Source organism: Onychostruthus taczanowskii, unplaced genomic scaffold, assembly GCF_017590055.1.
Source record: "Onychostruthus taczanowskii isolate IOZ18803 unplaced genomic scaffold, ASM1759005v1 scaffold45, whole genome shotgun sequence".
In the NCBI taxonomy this organism is placed as follows: Eukaryota; Metazoa; Chordata; class Aves; order Passeriformes; family Passeridae; genus Onychostruthus; species Onychostruthus taczanowskii.
The window spans coordinates 457,450-477,911 of record NW_024502014.1 but is presented as its reverse complement, the minus strand read 5'-3'; the positions used below and the strand labels follow the sequence as shown (position 1 = coordinate 477,911).

Genomic DNA, 20,462 nt, shown 5'->3' with positions numbered 1-20,462 from the left:
CAGACTGAATGGGAGCAATTTTGAAGGGCAGATCCAGCTACTTGGGGAATAGCATGGGATTAATTCAATTCCTACAAGTAGCCAGTGTATGTATGGTGAGGTACATTCTCTGACACAGGACTAAGGAAGGAGCCAAAGAAATTTCTGGGCTGCTTGCTTAGGTAATTGAAATTAGGACACTTCTGGTGGTTCACCCAAGGCGCTGGGGATGTGGTTTTGTCTCTCTGCACAACCGTGTGAGCAGTCACACGATCCTGTGTCCACTTGACTCACCAGAATGATGCTGGTAGAAACAAAAGAGGCTTTGGAAGATGGTAAGCAGCATGGTTTGAAGTCTGGGCAATATCCTGTGCAGGGGGATGGAGAGAAAGGCAGCCTGTGAAGCACTGGTTGTTCTGAGAGGCTGGGTGCCTCCAGACAGAAGACAAGCATGGTGAGATCCCTTGGGTGGGTGGTAGATCCTGTGCTGTGATCCAGACCTGCCCGGACTTGAGGTGGCTGCTCTTCAGGCTGCCCTCCCTGACATCCCTGTGCCTTTTCTTCCTCTCTTTCCAGGCACACTTTCTGGCAGTATCGCCGTGAGAACCCCCAAACCAAAGTGGGGGAGCCCCCTCCTGATGGGCTGCCAGGCTTCAACAGTGGTGTCCTGCTCCTGAACCTGGAAGCCATGAGGCAATCCAAGCTCTACAACCAGCTGCTGGAGCCCACCATGGTGCAGAAGCTGACGGAGAAGTACCACTTCAAGGGCCACCTTGGGGACCAGGATTTCTTCACTATGGTGGGGATGGAGCATCCAGAGCTTTTCCATGTGCTTGACTGCACGTGGAACCGGCAGCTCTGCACGTGGTGGAGGGACCATGGGTACAGTGATGTGTTTGACCAGTACTTCCAGTGTGAGGGGGAGGTCAGAATTTACCATGGGAACTGCAACACCCCGATCCCTGAAGACTGAGGCACCCACTGCCCCCAGGGGCAGCTCTGACTGCAGCAAGGCCTGCAAAGCCATAGTGGCTGCACTAACAGTCCCTCAGGAAGGGTGACCAGCTCTAATCCAGCATAATTCAAGGGAATCTAGGGATCCCAAGAGCATTCAGTATCCTACTGCCTGTAGCCTCACCCTCCAAGAGGAAGGGCAGTTCAGCTGTTGGAACAGGACCTCCACAGCCACTGTCCAGGGCTCAGCTCCTGGCTCTGCTTAGCCAAGTCCATGGTGCCCATCTGTGCCTCAGCTGCTGGGGCATGGGAACAGCCTAGGGGCCATCAGAGACTGCTGCTTTTGCAGGTCCAGCAGGTCCAGCTTCCTGGGTGCTGTGCAGCTTTGCCTTGTCTGATGGTCGGCAGGAGGCCCAGGGGGCAGTTGGGTTTCATTTGTCATTCCTTGGTGGCCCGTTTCTGCACCTCATGCAGAGAATTGGTCTGGTCCCTCCAGAGAGCAGACACTGTCCTCAGGTCATCTTCCTTTTGAAGCATTCCAGAAAGGTGAGAGGGCTTTAAAGACTGAAAAGCTGCTTTAAGTTGGGTTACTTACAAACAAAAATTGAGTGGTAGATAAGCTTCAAAGCCTTCTGTTGATTCTTCTGAGCAATAAAAGCTTTACTGCCCTATGTTGTCCTACTAGTGTTCAGTGAGTGTGTAGCAATAGGTTCATTTTTCTAGCTTTGCCTTTAACCTTTCATAAAAGAATAAAGCTGCAGATATCAGACACGCTCGGCTGTTTTTCTGTGGCACAACTGAAGTCCTGTGCAATAGGAGGTTTCCTGCACTTATCATTTTTAAAAAGTAGCTGATGTGTATCTGCTGGGCAGTTGAGTGTGGTGCCCCACATAGTTATCCCACATCTGTTCCATGTGAGTGATGCAAATAAACAAGCTGGATTTTTAAAGATCATCACCACCGTAGCCACGGTTGGTTTGGAGGGAGCTGGGAGCTGCCTGTGCTGTGAATGAGTGAGCTTCAGGCTGAGCACACTATTCCTTGAATAAATGCTGCCTCAGTGAGCCTGGCTGGCTGCACAAATCTGTGTCAGGGACCTGCACAGCTCATTAACCACCTCCAGCCCAGCCCAGCTTGTTTTACACCCTGTGTGTGCATCAGTGTGATGTGCATGTGCAAGAGAGAGGCATGGGGAGCTGATTGTGGCTTAGCCTAATAACAGAACACACTATATATGTGGCAGGAGTATCCTGGGCTCCTTCCCCCATGCCCATGAATGAACTTACTGGGGGAGAGGCTCTCCTCCCTCGAGCTGATGTGCAGAGACAGCAGGCTGTGGTATGGGCTGCATCCTGAACCCTGCCCTCTCTGATGTGCTGAACCAATCCATTTCCAAGCAGCACAAAACCTTGTCTTCAAGTATTTTCTCATCCCCAGGGAAGGAACAGCAAAGAGGTGATTAAAGGTGAGGAAAAGATGCAGTACCTTGCTGTGTTAGAGTCACATTTTCACCAAAAAGCAAGGTGATCCAGCCTCATTGTGCAAGGGAAGGCAGACAGCCTTGCTGGGGGCTGCAGCGGGGCAGGATTTGGGGAAGGTGATGCACTGTGATGATGAACCCTGAAGGATGAGGAGAGTTACTGCTGCTTTCTGGTCAGGGCACACTGGTGGCACCAGTGACACATGGGGTTTCACATGCCAGGGCAGGACCTTGCCATCAGCTTGGAAATGGCCATGCTGGAAATACAGGCCAGGCTGCCTGTGTCACCAGCACTGGGGAGGGGTGGGGCGATGAGCAAGCATGGCTTTTACTGGGGACTGAGCAGCTCTGCGGTGGCTGTGGGTGTCGGGGCTGGCCCAAAAGGACCGTGATGGATGCTGGAGGGTGACACCTTGGGAGACAGGCCAGGTGCCCTCCCTGCCCCGCAGCCATCCCTGCCGCTGGGCCAGGCATTGTGCTCTGCCTGCAGCCAGGGCAGGCTCTCTGTAGGGTCAGGGGCACTTCTCCCTCTCTGCGGAGTCCCAGCATCTATGTGGGGGAACACCTACATGTGGCCACTATCGCCCCAGGCTGAAACCTTTTGCTTAGGTATTTTTCCAAAAATAATTACTTTTTTTTTTGGTTCAAAAATCAGAGTCCACTGGGAAACTCACTGTGGGGTTTTTTTTTCAGCTAGGAAAAGCGTAGTTAAATGAAACATTTAATGGAGTTTATTGGTTTTCTCCATGCAGCGCAGAGAGCCCTGAGGCACAGCTCCCCACACAGCGCTGCCGGCCCAGGCCCGACCGGGCGGGCCCGGGCCCTGGCTGAGCACGGCGGGCGGCGAGGGCCGCACCGCGCTATTTATAGAGCCCGCACGTAGCCGAGCCGTGCTCCCTCTGTAATTATCTCCCCTTCATGCCCTGCTGATTGCAGGCACTAATGAGCTCAGCTCGGAGAGCGCCGTGGCGGCCTGGGGCTGACTCGTGCAGCTGCCGGCGCAGCCTTTTGGAAGGGCGCTGCCCCCGGGTGTGCTTCGGGGCAGGAGCAGAGCTTGCTGTGCCTCCCTGAGGGCACCAGCAGTCTTCACCCCCACAGGCAGCTCCTGCATTAAGTCCCCAGTCGGCTGCATTTTCTTCCGTTCCTGGAAGAATGGGGTCTCCCCTTCCCTTCTTGGCCCTCTTGCACCCTCCTGCTGCAGCGCATCCTCAGACAGGTGTTGCTCCAGACACACAAATTCAGACCTGAGCATCCCCTGTGATGCTGGTCCAAGGCCAGGACAGCCAGCACTCGGCAGCTGCCAGTACAATCACGGTGAAAGATGCCCAGAAACATTAAACAGCACCAGTTTGCCCCTGGGCACTGGGGCTTTGCTGTGGTGACCCTGATCGGCAGCACTGGGATTGACAGGCAGCTCCTCACCTCACAGTCTGGCACTGTGTCCTTGAGCAAAGGACACCTGCAGGCTCCAGAGCCTGGTCATGGGCTGGCTGGAGCCCCTCTGGAGATGCAGCAGGCTGCAGGCAGCCCTTGGTGAGTGGCAAGTGGGGACATGCTGCTGTGACACACAGCAGTGGGGGGACACAGCTGGGGAGCAGGAGACAGGCTGGTGCCAAGGGATGGGGCACATCGCACACATGGGAGAGCTGCAGTGGGCCCAGACAGGGTCTCTGCAAGGACGTGGTGGGCTTTATCCTCAGGTTCCTCAGCCCAGAGCTCCTCCATCACAGATTCCTGCTCCTTGTCATCTCACCTGCTGGCTCACAGCGAAGAGCTGCTCATGTCAAGAGCCCCATGTTTTTCCAGGGTGGAGAAGGAGATGGGAGAGCAAAGGGGTCTCCTTTGTAGAAGATTGGGCTTTGGAAAATATCTCTTTAGCTTAAGCTTTAGGGGGAAATTCAGTTTCTTATGTCATTGAGCATTCATGAGAAATTGCACGTACAGAAAACAGTATTCATGATTTTCTGCCCAGCTTTGCTTCCAGCCCTGTCCTGGAGCTGCATGAGATTTTTGCTCTCCTCTCCTGTGTTTCATAACACCATCAGTGTTTATTCTCTTACTCATTTGTACTTCTTTCCCATTTGGAATAATCAATTGTTAGTATAAACTCACCTAGGGAGCAATTACTGTGAGCCTAACCCAAACAGGCACTGGGGTGCTCCATTAAGAAACATCCCCGCCCTCCCTCTCCACGGATCCCAGAGGATACAGTATTTACTTTTCAGCTCTGCTATTCAAACTGAGCGCACTTCGGTCAGCGTGCCAAGAATAACACAAAGCCTAACAACGGGCTGCAGCGCTAAGATGGAGTTCCTGACTTTACAAATAAAAAAAAAATAAAAAGCCAACCTATTATTTTGCCTTTGCTGAGAAATGCCTGGCAGCAGCAGAGCAGGCAGGCACCAGAACCACCCCTCTGCCTTCAACAGAGCCATGGGCAGCGTGAAATCTGTCCTGAGGGACACAGAAAAAGGAAAAAAAATAAAAAGAGCGGTAAGCCTGGGACACGGGTCAGCAACTGCCAGCTTTTCCTTCTAATACAGATTTTATTAGCTTGCTGCAATGTTTTGTGTTTCCTCAAAAGCTTTGCAGAGTCATGGAGGGACACATTCCTCAGCACCTGTAGATAGTTCAGCCAGGTTTTCAGTAGCTCTGTCTCTGACCATCACGAGCCTCTGCAGATTTAATTACTAATTGCAAAGCAATTGCTGCCTGGTCCTGTAGCCTTTTCATTGCCAGCAGGGTTTGCTTTGTCCAGTTCTCCTCTGTAAATTATTTATTCACTAATCAGCTGCTAACAAGGGAAGCACTTGGAGCAAATTACCTTCCTGAGGTATTTCATGGGCATTAGCTGTATTGTATCAAAAGTCTCAGTGTTAATATAGACAATTTGCCTACCTGAAGAAAAAACTGTAACGGTGCAGAGCCTGGAGCTGCCAGAATGAGCCACAGGTCTGGACCTGCAGGAGGTTTTGGTATTGCCCACCAAAGAGGGAATGCTCAGCCATTTGTGGGGTGTTCCTGAGAGCCAGATGTGTTTCTCCTGGGGCAGATGTTGCCATTGTGGCAGGTAGAAAACCATGCCCTGGGGTTCCAGCTCCCCTCAGAATAGATGGGCATCTTCAAGCTCTTTCTCCTGGCTCATTCCTGATGGATTTGGCACCATGCAGCCCTGGCAAGGCTCTTGTCCCAGTGTCAGTCTTCACCAGCACAGCTCCAGTGCCAGCTTCTCCTCCTGCTCCTGGTCAGCCATCCTTTAGCAGCAATTTGTGACCCTGTTGGGGACAATCCTGAAGCTGTGCAAACCACAGGCTGCCAGCAGAGCCCTGCTCTCAGAAGGCACTACATGAACTGTCTCCATTTATCACCTACAGACCTCTTGCTCTTAGTGCATTTTGCAGCTGTTGAAATGTTTGTGGCCTTTGTCACAACACATCCCCTCCCTAGAGCTGGTCAGGATAAACAGACACTTTCAGGTCCTAAGGACAGGATCAGTTTAGGGAATAAATCACTTGTGGATGCCCTGTGGCACATGGGGCTCTAGGCAATGTGTCAGAAAAAAAAAAAAAAAAAAAGTGTATTTTTTTTCCCAGCATGTTTTTTCCTTTCAAACTCATTTCTGTGCTGGAGGACTTCTCTGGCTACCTTGGGAACACAGCAAAGACATCTCCTTCCAGCATAATCAGCTGAGCTCAAGGGAGAGGGGAGTTTTATATGGAATACTTAAAAACACCAGCAGCAGTAGGGAAAAAATGAATGACAAGTGAGATTGGACTCCTCAGCTGTGGAATGGGGACATGGAGAGCTGGCCAGGTAAAGGATGCTCAGCTGACCTGACAGGCCCTATGGTCCTGCAATAAAAACCATTATCTGGAAAATAGGTTATAATGGTGACATGACAGAACCTGCCACTGATGCTGAGCTGTTCAGGAGAGGGAAATGTAGAGCCAGTGTGAAGAACTGCAGAAAATGTGGCTGATATGGAGCAGTAGGTAATAAAATGGGAACAAAATGATGCTGGGTAGTGCAGATGTAGAAAGGCATAACCCAAGGATACAGAGAAGAGCTGAGGGGAGCAGGAAGGTGATCTGGGAGGCAGCACATCCCCCAGTTCCCCCCCTTGCTGAAGCCAAGCACCACCTGGGAAGGAGACCAGGATGGGATCTCCCTCCTTGCTGCTCATGCCAAGCCATGCCCCAGTGGCTCACCCACTTCAGCAGCTGCTCTGTGGGCACAGGGCAGGAGAACCACTGGGGCAGAGCAGGCAGGTGGCTACATGGCCAAAATGCCAGGCTGTGCCCTGCCTGACTGCATCCTGCAGGCTGCACTTACTGAGCCACAGCTCTGGCCTTGAACCACCCTTGGTCTGTGCTCCATCAGCCCCTGGAGCTGGGACAGATGCTGTGCATCAGCTCCGGGGAATCACCCAGGGATTAAAGCAGCCTTCAGGTTATGAACAAGGGTGGTGCAGCTGAGGAGAATCAGCAACGTTCACACCCTCTCCTGGGAACAAATCTTGCAACTCTGCAGGATCTGTGCTCAGCAGTTTGGGGAACTCTTAGTGCTACAGGAAAGCAAAGGTGTCCAGCAGCAATTTTTGTTCAGTAATTGGAGTAGACATAAAGATGTCATGGCATTGTAAGCCACTGCACTGTGCATAAGGGAAACAGCAGTGCCTGGAGTGTATTCCAATTACACAATTGGAATTCACTGTAACACCTGTACAGAAGGCAAGGAGGATGCCAATACTGTGCCAGTGTCAACAGAGAAGGCTGGCAACCCCAAGTTAGCCTCTTGATTCCCAAGTTAGACAAAAGGATGGGAAAATTGGCATAAGATTCACCAGATAATAAATGGTCCACGTCAAAAAGATTTCATCTGGAAAAGATGCAGGAACAGATCTAGAAGAAAATTCCATGTGCAGGAAGAGAAACTGGAGGCCAGCATACCTGCCTATGCTGACACACCTCAGTGTTTCACATTTTTAAAGCAGCCAATGTTGCAAAAATAGAAGTCAGCATTATTAAAGCAAATGTAATGAAATATCCTATCATGAGTCATTTACTTTTAAACCTCAAATATTTTTCAGCAGATGCCACTAAATGTCTTTCACCAGTCATTGCTCTGGTGAAGTTTTACCAGCAAATAACAAAGAGGATATAAAATGCACAGTGTTTCATCCTCTCCTTCCCTGAAGAGCTGTGTGTAATAGGCTGCATTATCAGATAATCATAATATGGAAGATTTTAAATAATGCTGGGCTGACTAGCGAGTGCCAAGACAGTCATACATTTGTCATAAAAACACAGTACCAGGTTCTTAATGAATAAATGTGTCAGGTGGATTTGGGCTGGTAGCATCATGTACAAATCCTGAAAAATTACTCTCTTCTCTCCAGTATGAAGTTACTGGTGTTTGCAGTTCTGCAGCTCCTCCTGCCCAGGAGTTTCTGCAGCCTATGCTCAGCCAAGCCTCCCTGCAAAGGAACAACATTGTCCTGATTCTAGGAGCAAAAAAGAAGCAGAGGCTGAGAAAACACTGTCCAACATGGGGCCTAGAAGTATTTCAAGATTTTCTGGCTATCCTTTCAGCTTCCAATCCCAAAAGTCCCAGACTAGAGGGTATGGGAGGCTGACCTGGAGCCAGGTGTCCAGAGGTGATGTGGGTCTTTTTCCCAGTTTCACTTCCATATCCCTCACAGGGGAGTGATTCCCACCCTGCTCTGATGGCATGGGCAGCTCAGCAGGAGCCCAGAGCATCCTGTGCAGGCTGGGGAGGATGTGGTTGGTGCAGGATGCTGGGGACATGCCTGTAGCAGCACCAGGCAGAGTGTACATGGGTGCTCAGAGTGGCATGGGAGGGTGGCAGGACATGTGTAGGGGAGACCTCCTGCAGCCAGAATTCCTCCTGGAGGAGCAGCAACACTAGAAAGCGAAGTCACCCTGTCCCCAAAGTCACATCTAGGGCAGAACATGGAGATGGAAGTGGCACCGTGCTCAGCAGAGCACGAGGGCTGTGGGTGGGCATGAATTAAATATAATGGTCTGGGCTGCATTTACCCTTCTCAAAATAACTTTGCTTTTTGTGGAACCATTGTCAGAAAACCACAATTGATACTGTCCTAGTGCTCAAGCCCTTTATAGTTGCTTGTAGAATAGTAACCTTCTGGTACTGCCAGAGCAGGGTGGACCTGACCAGAGCTAAATCAGTGCTGTGGCCAGCAGCAGGGCTGGGCTGGGAGGGGATGCTTGTGGCTGACCCACACAGGCCCAGGGAAGGCATTTGTCCCATGGGGCCCACACTGCAGGCACCCAGCTGTGGGAGGGCACAGGGATTTCAGTGACACCCTGGGGTCCCAGCACTGCCACCAGGCTGCCCAGAGCACACTGCCCATCACATGGGCATGCACCGAGCTCTCAGGGTTCCTCCTACACACCATCTGGGCTCAGGCTGTAAAACACAGTAAGGTGCATGCTAATTTCTCCAAATTCCAGAAGCAGGGAGAGCAGCTGACCCCATTCATTTTACTTGCAGAAGCTCCCTGGGAGTGGTATGATGCAGTGAAGGGGGCCCCTGGCAGAGTGCTGTGCTCTGCTGCTGTCCAGTTTCAGTTAAGAGCCAAGTTTCTTGCTTTTTTCTAATTTCTCCCTTGATGCCACAGTCTTTTGCATAAGGAAGATCAAAGTGTGATATTTTTAACCATCCTTGTAAAAAAAATGTGTATGGTGCATTGTAAGGAAAGCTGAGTCACGTATAGAGCCAAGAGGCTCAGCTTGGCAGGGGAGGATGCAGGTGCTGGCCCCAGGAGAGGGGAGCCTTTGCCTTGGACACCTGCTTTGCAGGGTACAATGAGAGCTGCAAAGCCAGGTGAGATAGCAGTTATGCTGAAATGATGGATGGTGCTGGAAAAGATAAATGGGTAAATGCTGAGGAGCTCATGGTGCACAGGAGGGATCCAATGCCAGGGTGGCATACACAGGCTCAGCAGCAGTGGGGTGGCTGCAGTGGGCACTGAAGGGAGGAGCTGCTGCCCCACAGCCACCTGAGCCTCCCTGGGGCAGGGGCACAGAGCTGCACCTGCCTCCTTGGCTTTGGAGCTGTGTGGAGCTCTGGTGGGTGAATGGGTGTCTGAGCTAGGGGCAATGTCAAAAGCTGCTTTGCTTCCTCCTGCCCAGCCTCTGGAGTGTGTCCAGCAGGTGCTGGGCAGTGGCACCAGTGGGATTACAGCATTGGCAGCTTCTCTGCCCAGTCCCACCATTGCTGCCCTGCCACACAAGGAAATGTCTGAGCTGGGAATCATGCCCAGGTCATTCAGGTGACAAAACACACAGATAACTGCCTTGTGAGGGCACACCTCTGCTTTCCCATGCTCCCAGAGCTGAAAAAATGAGTTCTCCCCTGTAATCCCAAAATTCTTTTGATGATGAGAAAAGGCAATTGAAAAGTTTTGTTGCATAACCTTTAAGATCAAATTATGATTTATTCAGAATGTGCTTTGTGGTGTTACATGGTATATAGGCTCAGCAATTAGCTGGAAGCAAATATTCCTCCTCATTTTCTGTGTCATTAGGATAGCATCTCACCAGTTCAACATTATCATTATCAGCTGCAAAAATTGCTGAAGTTAAAACTATTTACTTGTAGTTTACTTTTTATATTATCAAATATTGTTAATTCAGTTTCATTGCTGCCTTGGAAATAATCAGGTGATGTTTTTTTCTCCTTACAAAATGCTGTAACAAATAAGCATTGGAAATATGTTGTCATTTCTACAGCTGGAAGTACCAATGGCAAGGAAAATGCCCCTTTCAAGCAAATCTTTAATAGTTTATTTTCTGGATGAAAGAAAATCCAAGGTATTGTATCAAATACACATAGCTTCTGACTGCTGCTCATCTCTGGTGCCTCCTACAACCTTCAGGGAGCTCACAGCCATACCCAGCACTGATACAAAACCAGGCTTCCTGTTGCCTTCCAGCCCCTGGATAAACCTCTGTGACAATGTGGGGGGAGGGCTGGGGGAGGGGGATTTGGTGGAGACAGATATATGTTTTTTCCATAGTTATGGATAAACATGGATCTTTGCCATTACATTTCCCTGTTCAGTGTAGCAGGAAAACTGCCAGCAGGGTTTGTGCTGGGCTTGTGTGCAAAGGTTTGGGCTTCCCAGCCCAACTCCCACACTGTGTTGTGAAAGGAGTGAAAGGTCCTGGTGCTGTTTGGGATGGCTCTCCTGAACTTCCTTTGCTTGCACCACTTTTGTCCTTGGTCAAACAAAGCAACTTACAGCAGAGGGGTCCCCCACATTTTCATTCTTTTGCTTTTGGCTGGAATAGAGTGGGGAAGGCTGTGGAGTTACTTCCTCTCCCTCTGCAATGTCCCATTGCAGGGCAGAGATGTGGGTCACAGCTGTCCCACAGCCCTTGCAAACAACCAGAGGATGTTTTACTGGTTTAGGAGAAAATTTGATCTCAGGACTCTTAACTCATTCCCAGCCCTCCAGTGCCAGTGCCAAGCCTGTGGGACCCTTCTGAGCTGTTAGGAAAGGGAGTGGGTGGGCTCCTGCTTCCCAGGAACATCTCCTGGGAAGGTCCATGATGCCTTCCTGGTCTGGGGAATGCTGTAAACCAGGATGAGAACATGCTGGGGTGGTCCTCAGGACTGGAGACCCCTTCTGCTGGGGCTGGGCTTCTCAGAGTTATGTGGATGAAGATGCAGGGAAGCATCATCCCTTATTAAGGGTCCCCACATCCTCCCCTCCCCTCCCCTCCCCCTAGAGGCTTTAGCCTCTAGGAACAGCACATCGTATTCCACAGAGTACAGTGGGACAGCAAAATTGCTTCCCTGGCTGATCTGGAAACTGTAATTTTCTAGCAACATGAAATTTGTATGTGTGGGAGAGCATTGCATGATCTGTGTTTGATGGGGAAGGAATGCTTTCAGATAGGGCAAAGATCTTTGGTCACAGGCATTTGATAGAAATAAAGATAGAGGAGAGCAGAATGAACAGTGATAAATGTTTCTCACAGAAAGGACAGTTAATCTTGGAGGCCTCAGATATTTTTCTTTTTTCAGACTGATGCCAGGTGAAATACCAACCAACAGTGTTGTCTTTAAAGCCTTGAGAGCCTGAGAGGAAACTCAAAACCTGCTGCTGATTGTAATAAGTCCAGTAAACAATTTCATCCCTGAAGAAACATTTCTCATTGTGTGTTGCACAGAAGGCTTTGCATTGAGAGTCTGTGAGTATAAATCAAAATGTAAAATAGATAAAGAAGTTACGTTTTATTCTGGCCGCCCAGGTTAAAGCCCTAAACTTTGGCCATTCTTTGCTCCCAGACCTTGCTGTAGCCAGGGCTCCCCTTCTCCACTGTTTATTCCGCATTAGGAGAACAGCAGTTGGGCTTTCTACATGGATTAATATTCACACCTTGTGAACCTCTGCCTCCAAGGGAAAAGCAATAGTGTGGAAGACAATTTCTGCTGTCAGCTTATGCACTTGCCAGGAGGAGGCAGGAATTATCTCCAGTCATTATTGGTCATGCTCATAAGCCAAGAGGCTTCTTTCAAGATGTGGTGGGACACAGGCTTTTTGCACATTGAATGTTAAAAGGTAGTGTCAGCTTTCACAGTAATTTAAGGCTGGCATTCCTACCTGGCTTACTCTTGCTTCCAAAGGGCATCTTTCATCTTTCTTGGAGGCTTATCTTTAGCAGACATCATAAACAAAAGCCTTTAAACACTCTCACCATCTCGCAGACTGGCTTCATTCAATACCTGGCCAGAAATGTCGGGTGTCCCTTTTGTCTGGGTGATGGAACATTTGGCTGAGGGGAACCAGTATCTGAGGGAGGGCAAGTGCATGTGAGTGTGAGTTTGTACATGGGTGTGTGAGTATGTGAGGCTCCTCATGCCAGCCTCTCCAGCCTCTGAATCCTGGGCAGTGTCCCACAGGAGGGTGAGAAGGTGCTTTTCCTGGCACACAGGCACAGAGGGCTGTGCTGCAGACCGGGAGCATGGATGTTTGTTCCATGTTTTGCTGGGATCAGCTGAGGCAGGAGCTTCAGAACAGAGCTGCAGGTAATTTGGGGAAAAATAGTTAAAAACAAAGACATTAAAACTGAGGAGGGAGGTGCTGGTGGTTACTAAGCACAGGACAAGGAGAAGCTCACCGTGCAGCTGTTGCCCAGCTGTCTTAGTGCACCTTGGAGGAGCTTTTTTGGATATTGTGGACTTCATTTCCTCCAGCATGTGAGTTGCTGATGCAAGGTGAGACACAGATGAACATTTGGCTGTGTTTTTTCTAAGCCAGTGGAGTTTAAAAGAGAGCCATGCTTCAGCAGCAGGGCTTTTCCAGCCCTAGCACTGGTGCAACCCCTTCTCCCCAAGCATCCACCCACTTAACCAAGGTGTCCCAACCTCCCTCTTCCCAGAGAACAGCCACCCTGACTGACCTCTGTGCTGGGCCCTTCCTGGCAATTAGCAACCTGCCAAGCTAATCAACACCTCCTGGCAGAGCCCTGCCACATCCAGGAAGAATGACTGTGCTCTTGATCCGGTGCTGGGAAGCACCAGGAGCTCCAGCCAAGTGGGCACCTTGCAGTGCAGGCTCCCTGCCTGCTGGGGTGTTATGTCCAAAGCTCCCTGAGAGCAGTGGCCCTAGGGAAGGAGGCCTCATGGTCTGCAGCACACGTGCTTCTCACAGGTTACACTCTGGGGAGCAGGGAGTAGGATTACTACATGGCTCTGAAAAGCAATAAACAGCCATGGCCTGTCTTGCATAATGCCACAGTCTGATTTCCAGTGCTGCTGAGCTCCTCCATTGGAAAGAGGAGCCACAGAAACTGGGCTGTGGGCCAGTCTGTGCCCTGTTGCTCATGAAGCACAAAGCCTTCTGCCCTTTGACTTTCAAAATACTCACAGCACCCTCCTACTCATCCAGGATCACCCACACCTTCATGCCCATCAGTACTGCTCTTGGCTTCGCTGGAGATGGACATGTTGAGACAGAACAGCTCCATCTGTCCCTGCGTTGCTGTCCCACTGGCTTCATGGTGTGGGCACCTTGTAGCCACACACTGCCCAGTGTCCTCTGCAAAACCCATTGCTCAGCTGATATTCCCAAAGTGGCAAATGTGTTCCCTGGGTGGGTGTGTGGTTTTACCCACCCTCTTTGCTCTGTCTGCCTGTGGCTCACAGCCAAGAGGTGCCTCAGCCCCAGCTGGCTCACTGGTGGGATGCTGGGGAGGTTTGCCAGCTCCAGTGCCCAGTGGGACAGGGATGCAGGGGATGCTACAGACTCGCTGCAGCCACAGAACTTGTCTGGGGACTGGTCACTGCCAGCAGCAGCCCATGGAGGATCAGTGTCTGGGATTGCCATGATAACCAAACCATGGCATGCTTGTGACACTTTCATTGAAGTGAGTGACCATTGCTGCACCACTCAGGGGTGGTTTGCAGCAGCACTGAACCACTAGGGCACGTCTCTGAGTCACAGGGAAGAGGCAGCCACTGGCAGAGGGCTGTTTAGGAGGGGTGTGCTGAGGCTGGGATGGGGGAAAAACAGGAAAGGCAGCTGCCTGCTGGAAGGGATTAGATGCAGCTCTGAATGTGGAGCAGGGATTACAGGCAGCCCAGCCTGCCAAGCAATGCTTATTGGGAGACCTGAGGAGGGAAAGAGGAGTATGAATTAAATAATTACCCAACAATTAATTTCTGAGCACTACCTCTGCTGCTGAAGGACTCTTGCTCTGTTCTCGCAAGCTGGACACAGGGGCCAGCACAACCTATGCCCAGTTCCTTCAGCATCACACCCAGGTACTTCAGAGTGATTTACAAGGAGCTGTCACATCACCAGCGAGAGAAACAACCCAAAATGATGTTCCACCGTGCTCCTTAGGGTGAGCGCTGAGTAATTACTCCAATTACAATCCAAATTACAGGGAAGCCAGTGGCCTCCACACAAGGACAGATTGCAGAATCCATCTTTAATTGTGGCTTGGGCTGTGCTCTGCTGCCTTCAGTTTGAAGTATATGTTCATTTCCCTTGTGGGTCTGTAATCACACTGCTTATCATCACCTTTTTATCCACTCCTCTATTTGTAGCATGCATGTCAAAAAAGGCAGTATATCAATCAGCCAAGCTTTCTTCACTGCTTCTTGTCAGCAGCAAACTGTGATCTAAAATGGAGCAACCAGTCGCCTTCACCTGGAATTGCCTAGGAGGTGTCCATCAAAAGCCAGTAAGTGACAAGCCCATGGAGAGCATGATTTGTTGCTCTAGGTAAATGATGAAGGACAGGGCTTAGCCAGGCAGGGAGAGGCCAGCTGTAAATCCAGATCCCTGCCTGAGACTGTTGTTATGTCAATAGTTATGAAAGCCCATCCACAGCTTCTCCCTCTGCCTGCAACTCCGGTGCATCCCACCAAGCAGGGCTGGCACAAGGACAAGGCCATGGCAGGGGCTGCTCTGTCAGCACAGATTTTGTCTGTAATGAAGCTGCAGGGCTGTGTCACACTGAGCCCACCCACACTTTGGTCACAGCATTGCCAGGGATGGGAACTCACCCAGGCTTTGTCACGGTGTTTCAGAAGGTGCTCACACACTGAATCCGTGCCTTATTTCTAACTACAGCCTTCTCTCGTCCTTGTCTGCCAAACAGAGGCACTGCCAAACATTTAATCACATCAAAAAGAGCTTTAATAAGCTGGGATCAAGTTAGCCCTTTAACCTTTTTTTCTGGCCCACATTGATGGTGTCCCAGGAATTTCTCTCCATTAAAAGTCTGTCTCCTGATCCCTTCATTGGTCCTTGGCTTCTTCTTTGGGCTTTTTCCAGTTTCCCTGCCTCCTGAGATGCTGCCCCGCACTGGGCTTGGCTCCCAGGGAGGCTGCAGGTCCCTCCTGGACAGCTCTGTTCAGCCCCTTCCCTACCAGAGGCACCTTTTTCCAGGGGTGATTGTCCCCAGCCACCCAGGGCACAGCCCCCTTGTCCTGGTGCTGTCAGTACAGCCTGCTCCTGGTTCCTGTACCAGGATGGCTTCACCAGAGCCCGAGCAGCTCCCACCTTCAGTGGGAAACCGAGAGGCTGTTAAATACTGGAGGGCTGAGAATTAATCCCCCTGGAGGCCCCCGGAAACACCTGGCTGAGGGCGGGGCCGTGCTCGCAGCAAGGCCGGGGCAGAGCCCGGGTTTCCAGCGCAGAAACTGCGCCTTCGCTCCCAGCAGCTGGAGCTGCCAAACGCCTTACGCAAGCCGCTTACATCAGCGCCGTCACCAGCCTGGCTGATAGGGACAATCGCAAGAACTGAGATATGCCAGGACCTCTTTTTCATAAAATGGTGCTAATTGACACTAATGATAATTCCCCGTTTCAAACATTTATCAAGCAAATCCGGTCAGGGCCATTCGAGCCCTCGGCACAGAACTGATGTCAGCTGGAGCGGCCTGGGACATCCTGTTTACTCCATGGAGGCACGGGCAGTGTGCCAGCGCTGGGACCCCGGGGGAAGTCCCAGGGACCCACAGGAGCTAATTAGGTGCTGCATTCCCATCTCCTTTATACGCTCACCGATGTGTCAGAGCTGCCGATTTAAACATCTAACCCCGGTAGCTATTGTTTAACATCTTCCTGAAGCCCTCATAGGATGGAAAGTGTTTTATTGTGATTATATTTTATTTTATAGCATGCTGTATTGTTTGGCTTTTGCCTCCCAAATGCTGAACAGAAATATTTATCAAATACCTCTCCTTTTCTGGGTTGCTGCCTACATGATTTGTCACCCTCTGCCTTTCTGGTCTGGGCAGAGATTTCTTCTTGTGCTCACCGCTTCCTTCAACAGCCTCGTGATGTTCATGCAGTTTGTCAGACTTATGCCTTTTATTTCTGATGTTTATTTTTGCAACTGCCTTTACCCTGAGATGTGCAGACCTGTGTCTTTTCTGGCCACAGTTTTGGGGTTAGGCTGGCGCGTGCTGGGACAGTTTTTAGCCTCTGCTCTGGGGTGTCTATTTGCACACCGTGTTCTGGACAATGATTTCCAGATTTCCAACCCTCTGGCTGCTCCAGTGGGCTGTGGTGCTGTCCTGCTCTGTGTGGGCAGGACCAGCAGGTGCTGCTCCCCTTGGGCTCTCCAGCCATTGCACCAAGGCAGAGCAGAGGTGGAGGTGGGTGGCTGGGCAGGTTCCTGCAGGGTGGGTGCAGTGGCTGCCTTTCATCCCAGGAGGGGCAGATAAGCCTTTTGTGCTACCCCCACACATGATTTACAGCACAGGAGCCAACACCCAAAGCACAGGGAGGGGGCTCTCCTGGGAGTGCAAATGTGGGCACCCTGCCAGGCAATGCTCCAAAGGAGCAGCCCCATGAGGCGAGTGGCTCCTCACTGCTGTGCTCTGCAGGGATGGGGTCCCTCCATGCACCCCTCCCTGGCAGCACATTGGCTCTGCTTATGGCTCTCACACAGAAAACATGTTTGGTTCCAATAGTAATAAGAAAATACAAAGAAACCTGCTTTTGAAGGCGTGTAGAGCTCCCTCTTTCCCCAAAAGAGGCACAGCTGGGGCAGGTTGGTGATTGCCCACAGGGGCTGTGGCAGAGCAGGGGACTCTCCCACATTTGGCATCTAGGCAGGGTCCTGTCCTTGCTGCAGGGAACAGATGCTGTATCCCAAATATCTCTAACACTGCTGGATGCACACGTGTGCATGGCCAAGGGTGAGATTGTCAGGTGAGCAGCATCTCCCATTACTGTGCTGCAATCCTGAGGATCCCTCCCCAGTAATTTGCCTTCCCAAGGGCTCCTGAGCCAGCAGGTGCCCCAGTCATCACAACAGGCAGGCAAGATACAGCTAGCAATTAATTTCCTCTCTACAAATTATCAAATTACAAACTTGCCTTTTAATTGTACACTCTTTGAAGGAGGTCACTGCTGGCTGGGACATTGTTCTGCCTGTGGATCACCCAAGAGCTGGGTGGCAGCTATTTTAGGTGTCTGGGAATTATGAGGTCTCCAGCTGGGCTAAATGAAAGCACCCCTGGGTCGTGACCCTGCTGCAGCCCCTTGCACCTGCCCTGCCTGGCCACCCTCACCCCAACAAATGCATGGGTTGCTCTGCATCCCTAATGCCTTTCTACTGCACATCCACAGAGTGGGGACCAAACTGTGTGGGAGCCCCCAAGCTGTGTGTCCAGCATCACTCGTCTCCCAGCTTGCTGCCCCACACCCCAAAAAGGGTCCCCAGCCATCCCAGCCCTGGGACATTTCCACAGGGATGCAGGCCCTGCGTGAGAGCTCGCGTGCCTGGTTTGCTGACATCACTCTGGGGCTGACTCAGTCACAAGAAGGGGGGAAGGAAATACGAAGATGGCCACAGGAAGGACAACATCCCAGGCAGAGCACAGGGCGCTGCTCCCCACCCCCTGGCCTGCACCCACACCCTGGGAAGGTGCAATGACAGGTGACTGTAGGTATGAGCAGCACAAAAAGGCTTAACAGAGGTATGGTAGGCTGATTCTGCTGGTACAGGGGCTCCTCACAGCTGCACATCAGCTGCCACCTTGGAAGGACAGCTGCATAAGGCTGACAACTCTCCTGGCACCCAGCCCATTCCCATGGCACAGCACACCTGAACTTTGCCCTCACTGGCTTTTGTTATTGGCCATCCACTGGCTTCATGCACCCAGCTGCTTCTGGGGAGGCTGTTTCGGTGGTTGCAGGTGTTTAGGTGGATGCAGGCAGATACAAATACCCCTCTGCTCATACTGGAGGGGTGGCTTTTCCTTGTCCTTGTCCCCTGCAGTAATAGTTGGTTCCTCCAGTTTGCAGTAAATTTGTTAGTGTCTGATCTATCTCACTGTAGAAAAACTGCTAATGCTGTTCAAGTGACTTTTGTTAGGTGTTACATTTTAGCCATGAGGTGCTATTTGGTCTCATCAAGCAGTAATGGAACATTCATTTCTTCCTCTGACATGTCTGTGTACACCAACTACACCTGGAGCATCTGATCCTCCATACCCTTCACTTTGAAGCCTTGTTTTATTGGTCAGACAGCTCTCCCCCATTTATTTTTTTTTTTGTGCCAGGAGCTTGGTGTGGACTTGGGCCAGGTCACTGGGGGAGTCGCTGGGGGAGAGGGTCTGGGCAATGTCTCTGTTCTTGGAGATCTCCAACATTCAAGTGTCTTAATCCAGTGTTTGCAACAGTCTTGATGGGAGCAGAAGGTTGGACCAGAGATGTCCAGAGATATTTTCTAACCTTTATTTTATTTTTTTCTGTGTGCTGTGTCTAGCACAGAACAGTGATTTGTCAATGGCCTCATCACCGCAGGGCAGCCTGGTTGCTTCCATCAGCTGTGGTCCCTAGGTCACGTCCTCAGCCATTGCTTCCCTGTACAGAGTCTCATCCTTCACAGCACTTGTGCCCTCAGGTCCCAGCCTGCCCTTGTGCTCACAGTTTCAAGGTGTATTTGGGGCTGTTCCCTGGGTGACTCAGATCACTGGCACTAGCAGCATGTGCTCCTTGCTGTTTATGGCACCACCAGCTTGTGTCATCTGCTTGTCTTACCAGGAAAGACTTTTCTAGTCATTTACTTAATTGGTTAAAGTATTAAATTATGCAACACCAAGAGCTGATCCCCTTGGAGCTGCTTGTAATAGCCAAATGGCATCTCTAATTCTCTTTTGCCCTTCAGACTTGGTTAGAGCATCTGTTTGTATGCAGTGTTTTTAACTCGTGTCAGATGGCGTTAAAAACCCTTGAGGAAAGTGGATTGCAAGGCATCAACCCAGCCTGTCAGGCAGGACAAGCTGTGGTCTTCTCCAGAAAAGAAGGACAACAGCTCTGTTTTCCAAACCTCTCTCTCTGGACAATGAGGTGCTTAACTGAGTGCCTTGGCTGTTGGGCTATTGGCAGGATTGGTGGTGTTGGAATATTTCTTGCCCTGTGATTCTGCTAGCTGAGGCCCCATGCTCTGCCTGTTGCTGGGTTTACAACCATCCTTCCCACAGCTGCAGGGTCCCAGGCTGCATTGGCTTCTGCACTGAACAGGCTTTGGCTCAGCAAAACACCATGGCAATTGCTTAAAAACATTAATGGGACAAGGAAGTTCCCTCTGGGGACAGCAAGGACTGTTTGCTGTCTGCCATTGGTTCCTGGGCATGCCTTGTTGAGCATCCCTGTCTTGTGAAAAGGTTTGGGGTAGGCAATGGTTATAATATATAATATATATAATATATTCTGGGGCTCACCAATACACAGGGCCACCACTGTGGCACTGGGAGAAGTATCGTGAGCAGTGACTGTCCATAGCACCTCTGCTCTGGCCCAGGCATGGTCAGCATCCCCTTCCTGAAGGTCCTGTAGCTGGACGTGCTTTGCTTGGGTGAAGGCTGGAGGCCCTAGGGATGGGGCAGTGCCATAATTCCTGGGGCTCACAGATTCATTTCCAGGTTCAACAGCTGCCTGGGTTGATGCAGGAATTGCTGCTGTGCCCACAAAACTCATCACCCGAACAGGTGACACCCACCTGCCACTCTGGCATGGGGAGGATGAAGGCTGGAGCTGCCCATCCTGCCTCTGGTGGGATGAGAGAGGCAGCTGCCAGGGTGGAGTGTTGGACACCAGTGAAATCCCTCATGCCAAGGACAGGGAGCTGCAGCTCAGGCTGCGCTGAGAGTGCAAAGACAGGGCTCCAGCCCTGAACAGGCTGAACCTCATCCTCCTGGTGAGGGGAGGAGGAGGAAACACAGCACTCAAGAAGCTTGTCCTTTGAGAGGTGTGGAGCCACCATGGGGGTGATGGCACCTGGAACCTCTGCTTGCATTAGCACCTTCAGGGAGATGAGCCCTTGCACCACAGTTCCTGCTGCTCTTCACAGATGTTTTTTGGCCAGTTTAGCCTGCCTGTGGCTGTAAGTGTGTAACTCTGCTCTGGGAGGGTGCTTGTCCAGCAAACACTGGCTGGCTTGGCTCTACAGCCCACCTTGCTGCCAGTGAGGTTAGCTGTGGTGGGGAGGATTTCACCCACTCATGGCTGCCTTTTTCTTGAGCCTTT

The 20,462-nt window shown here is 51.0% G+C and overlaps 1 protein-coding gene across 1 annotated transcript in view; it reads left to right on the top strand.

The window, feature by feature from the left end:
- XXYLT1 (xyloside xylosyltransferase 1) overlaps window positions 1-1,702 on the top strand; it is a gene marked incomplete at its 5' end in the record, with an annotated part of 33,295 nt that extends 31,593 nt beyond the window's left edge. The window contains one exon of the mRNA XM_041414312.1: window positions 556-1,702. Within this exon, the coding sequence (XP_041270246.1) occupies window positions 556-952 (397 nt within the window). The remainder of the gene's footprint in view (window positions 1-555) is intronic.
- Between the last annotated feature and the right edge of the window lie 18,760 nt (window positions 1,703-20,462).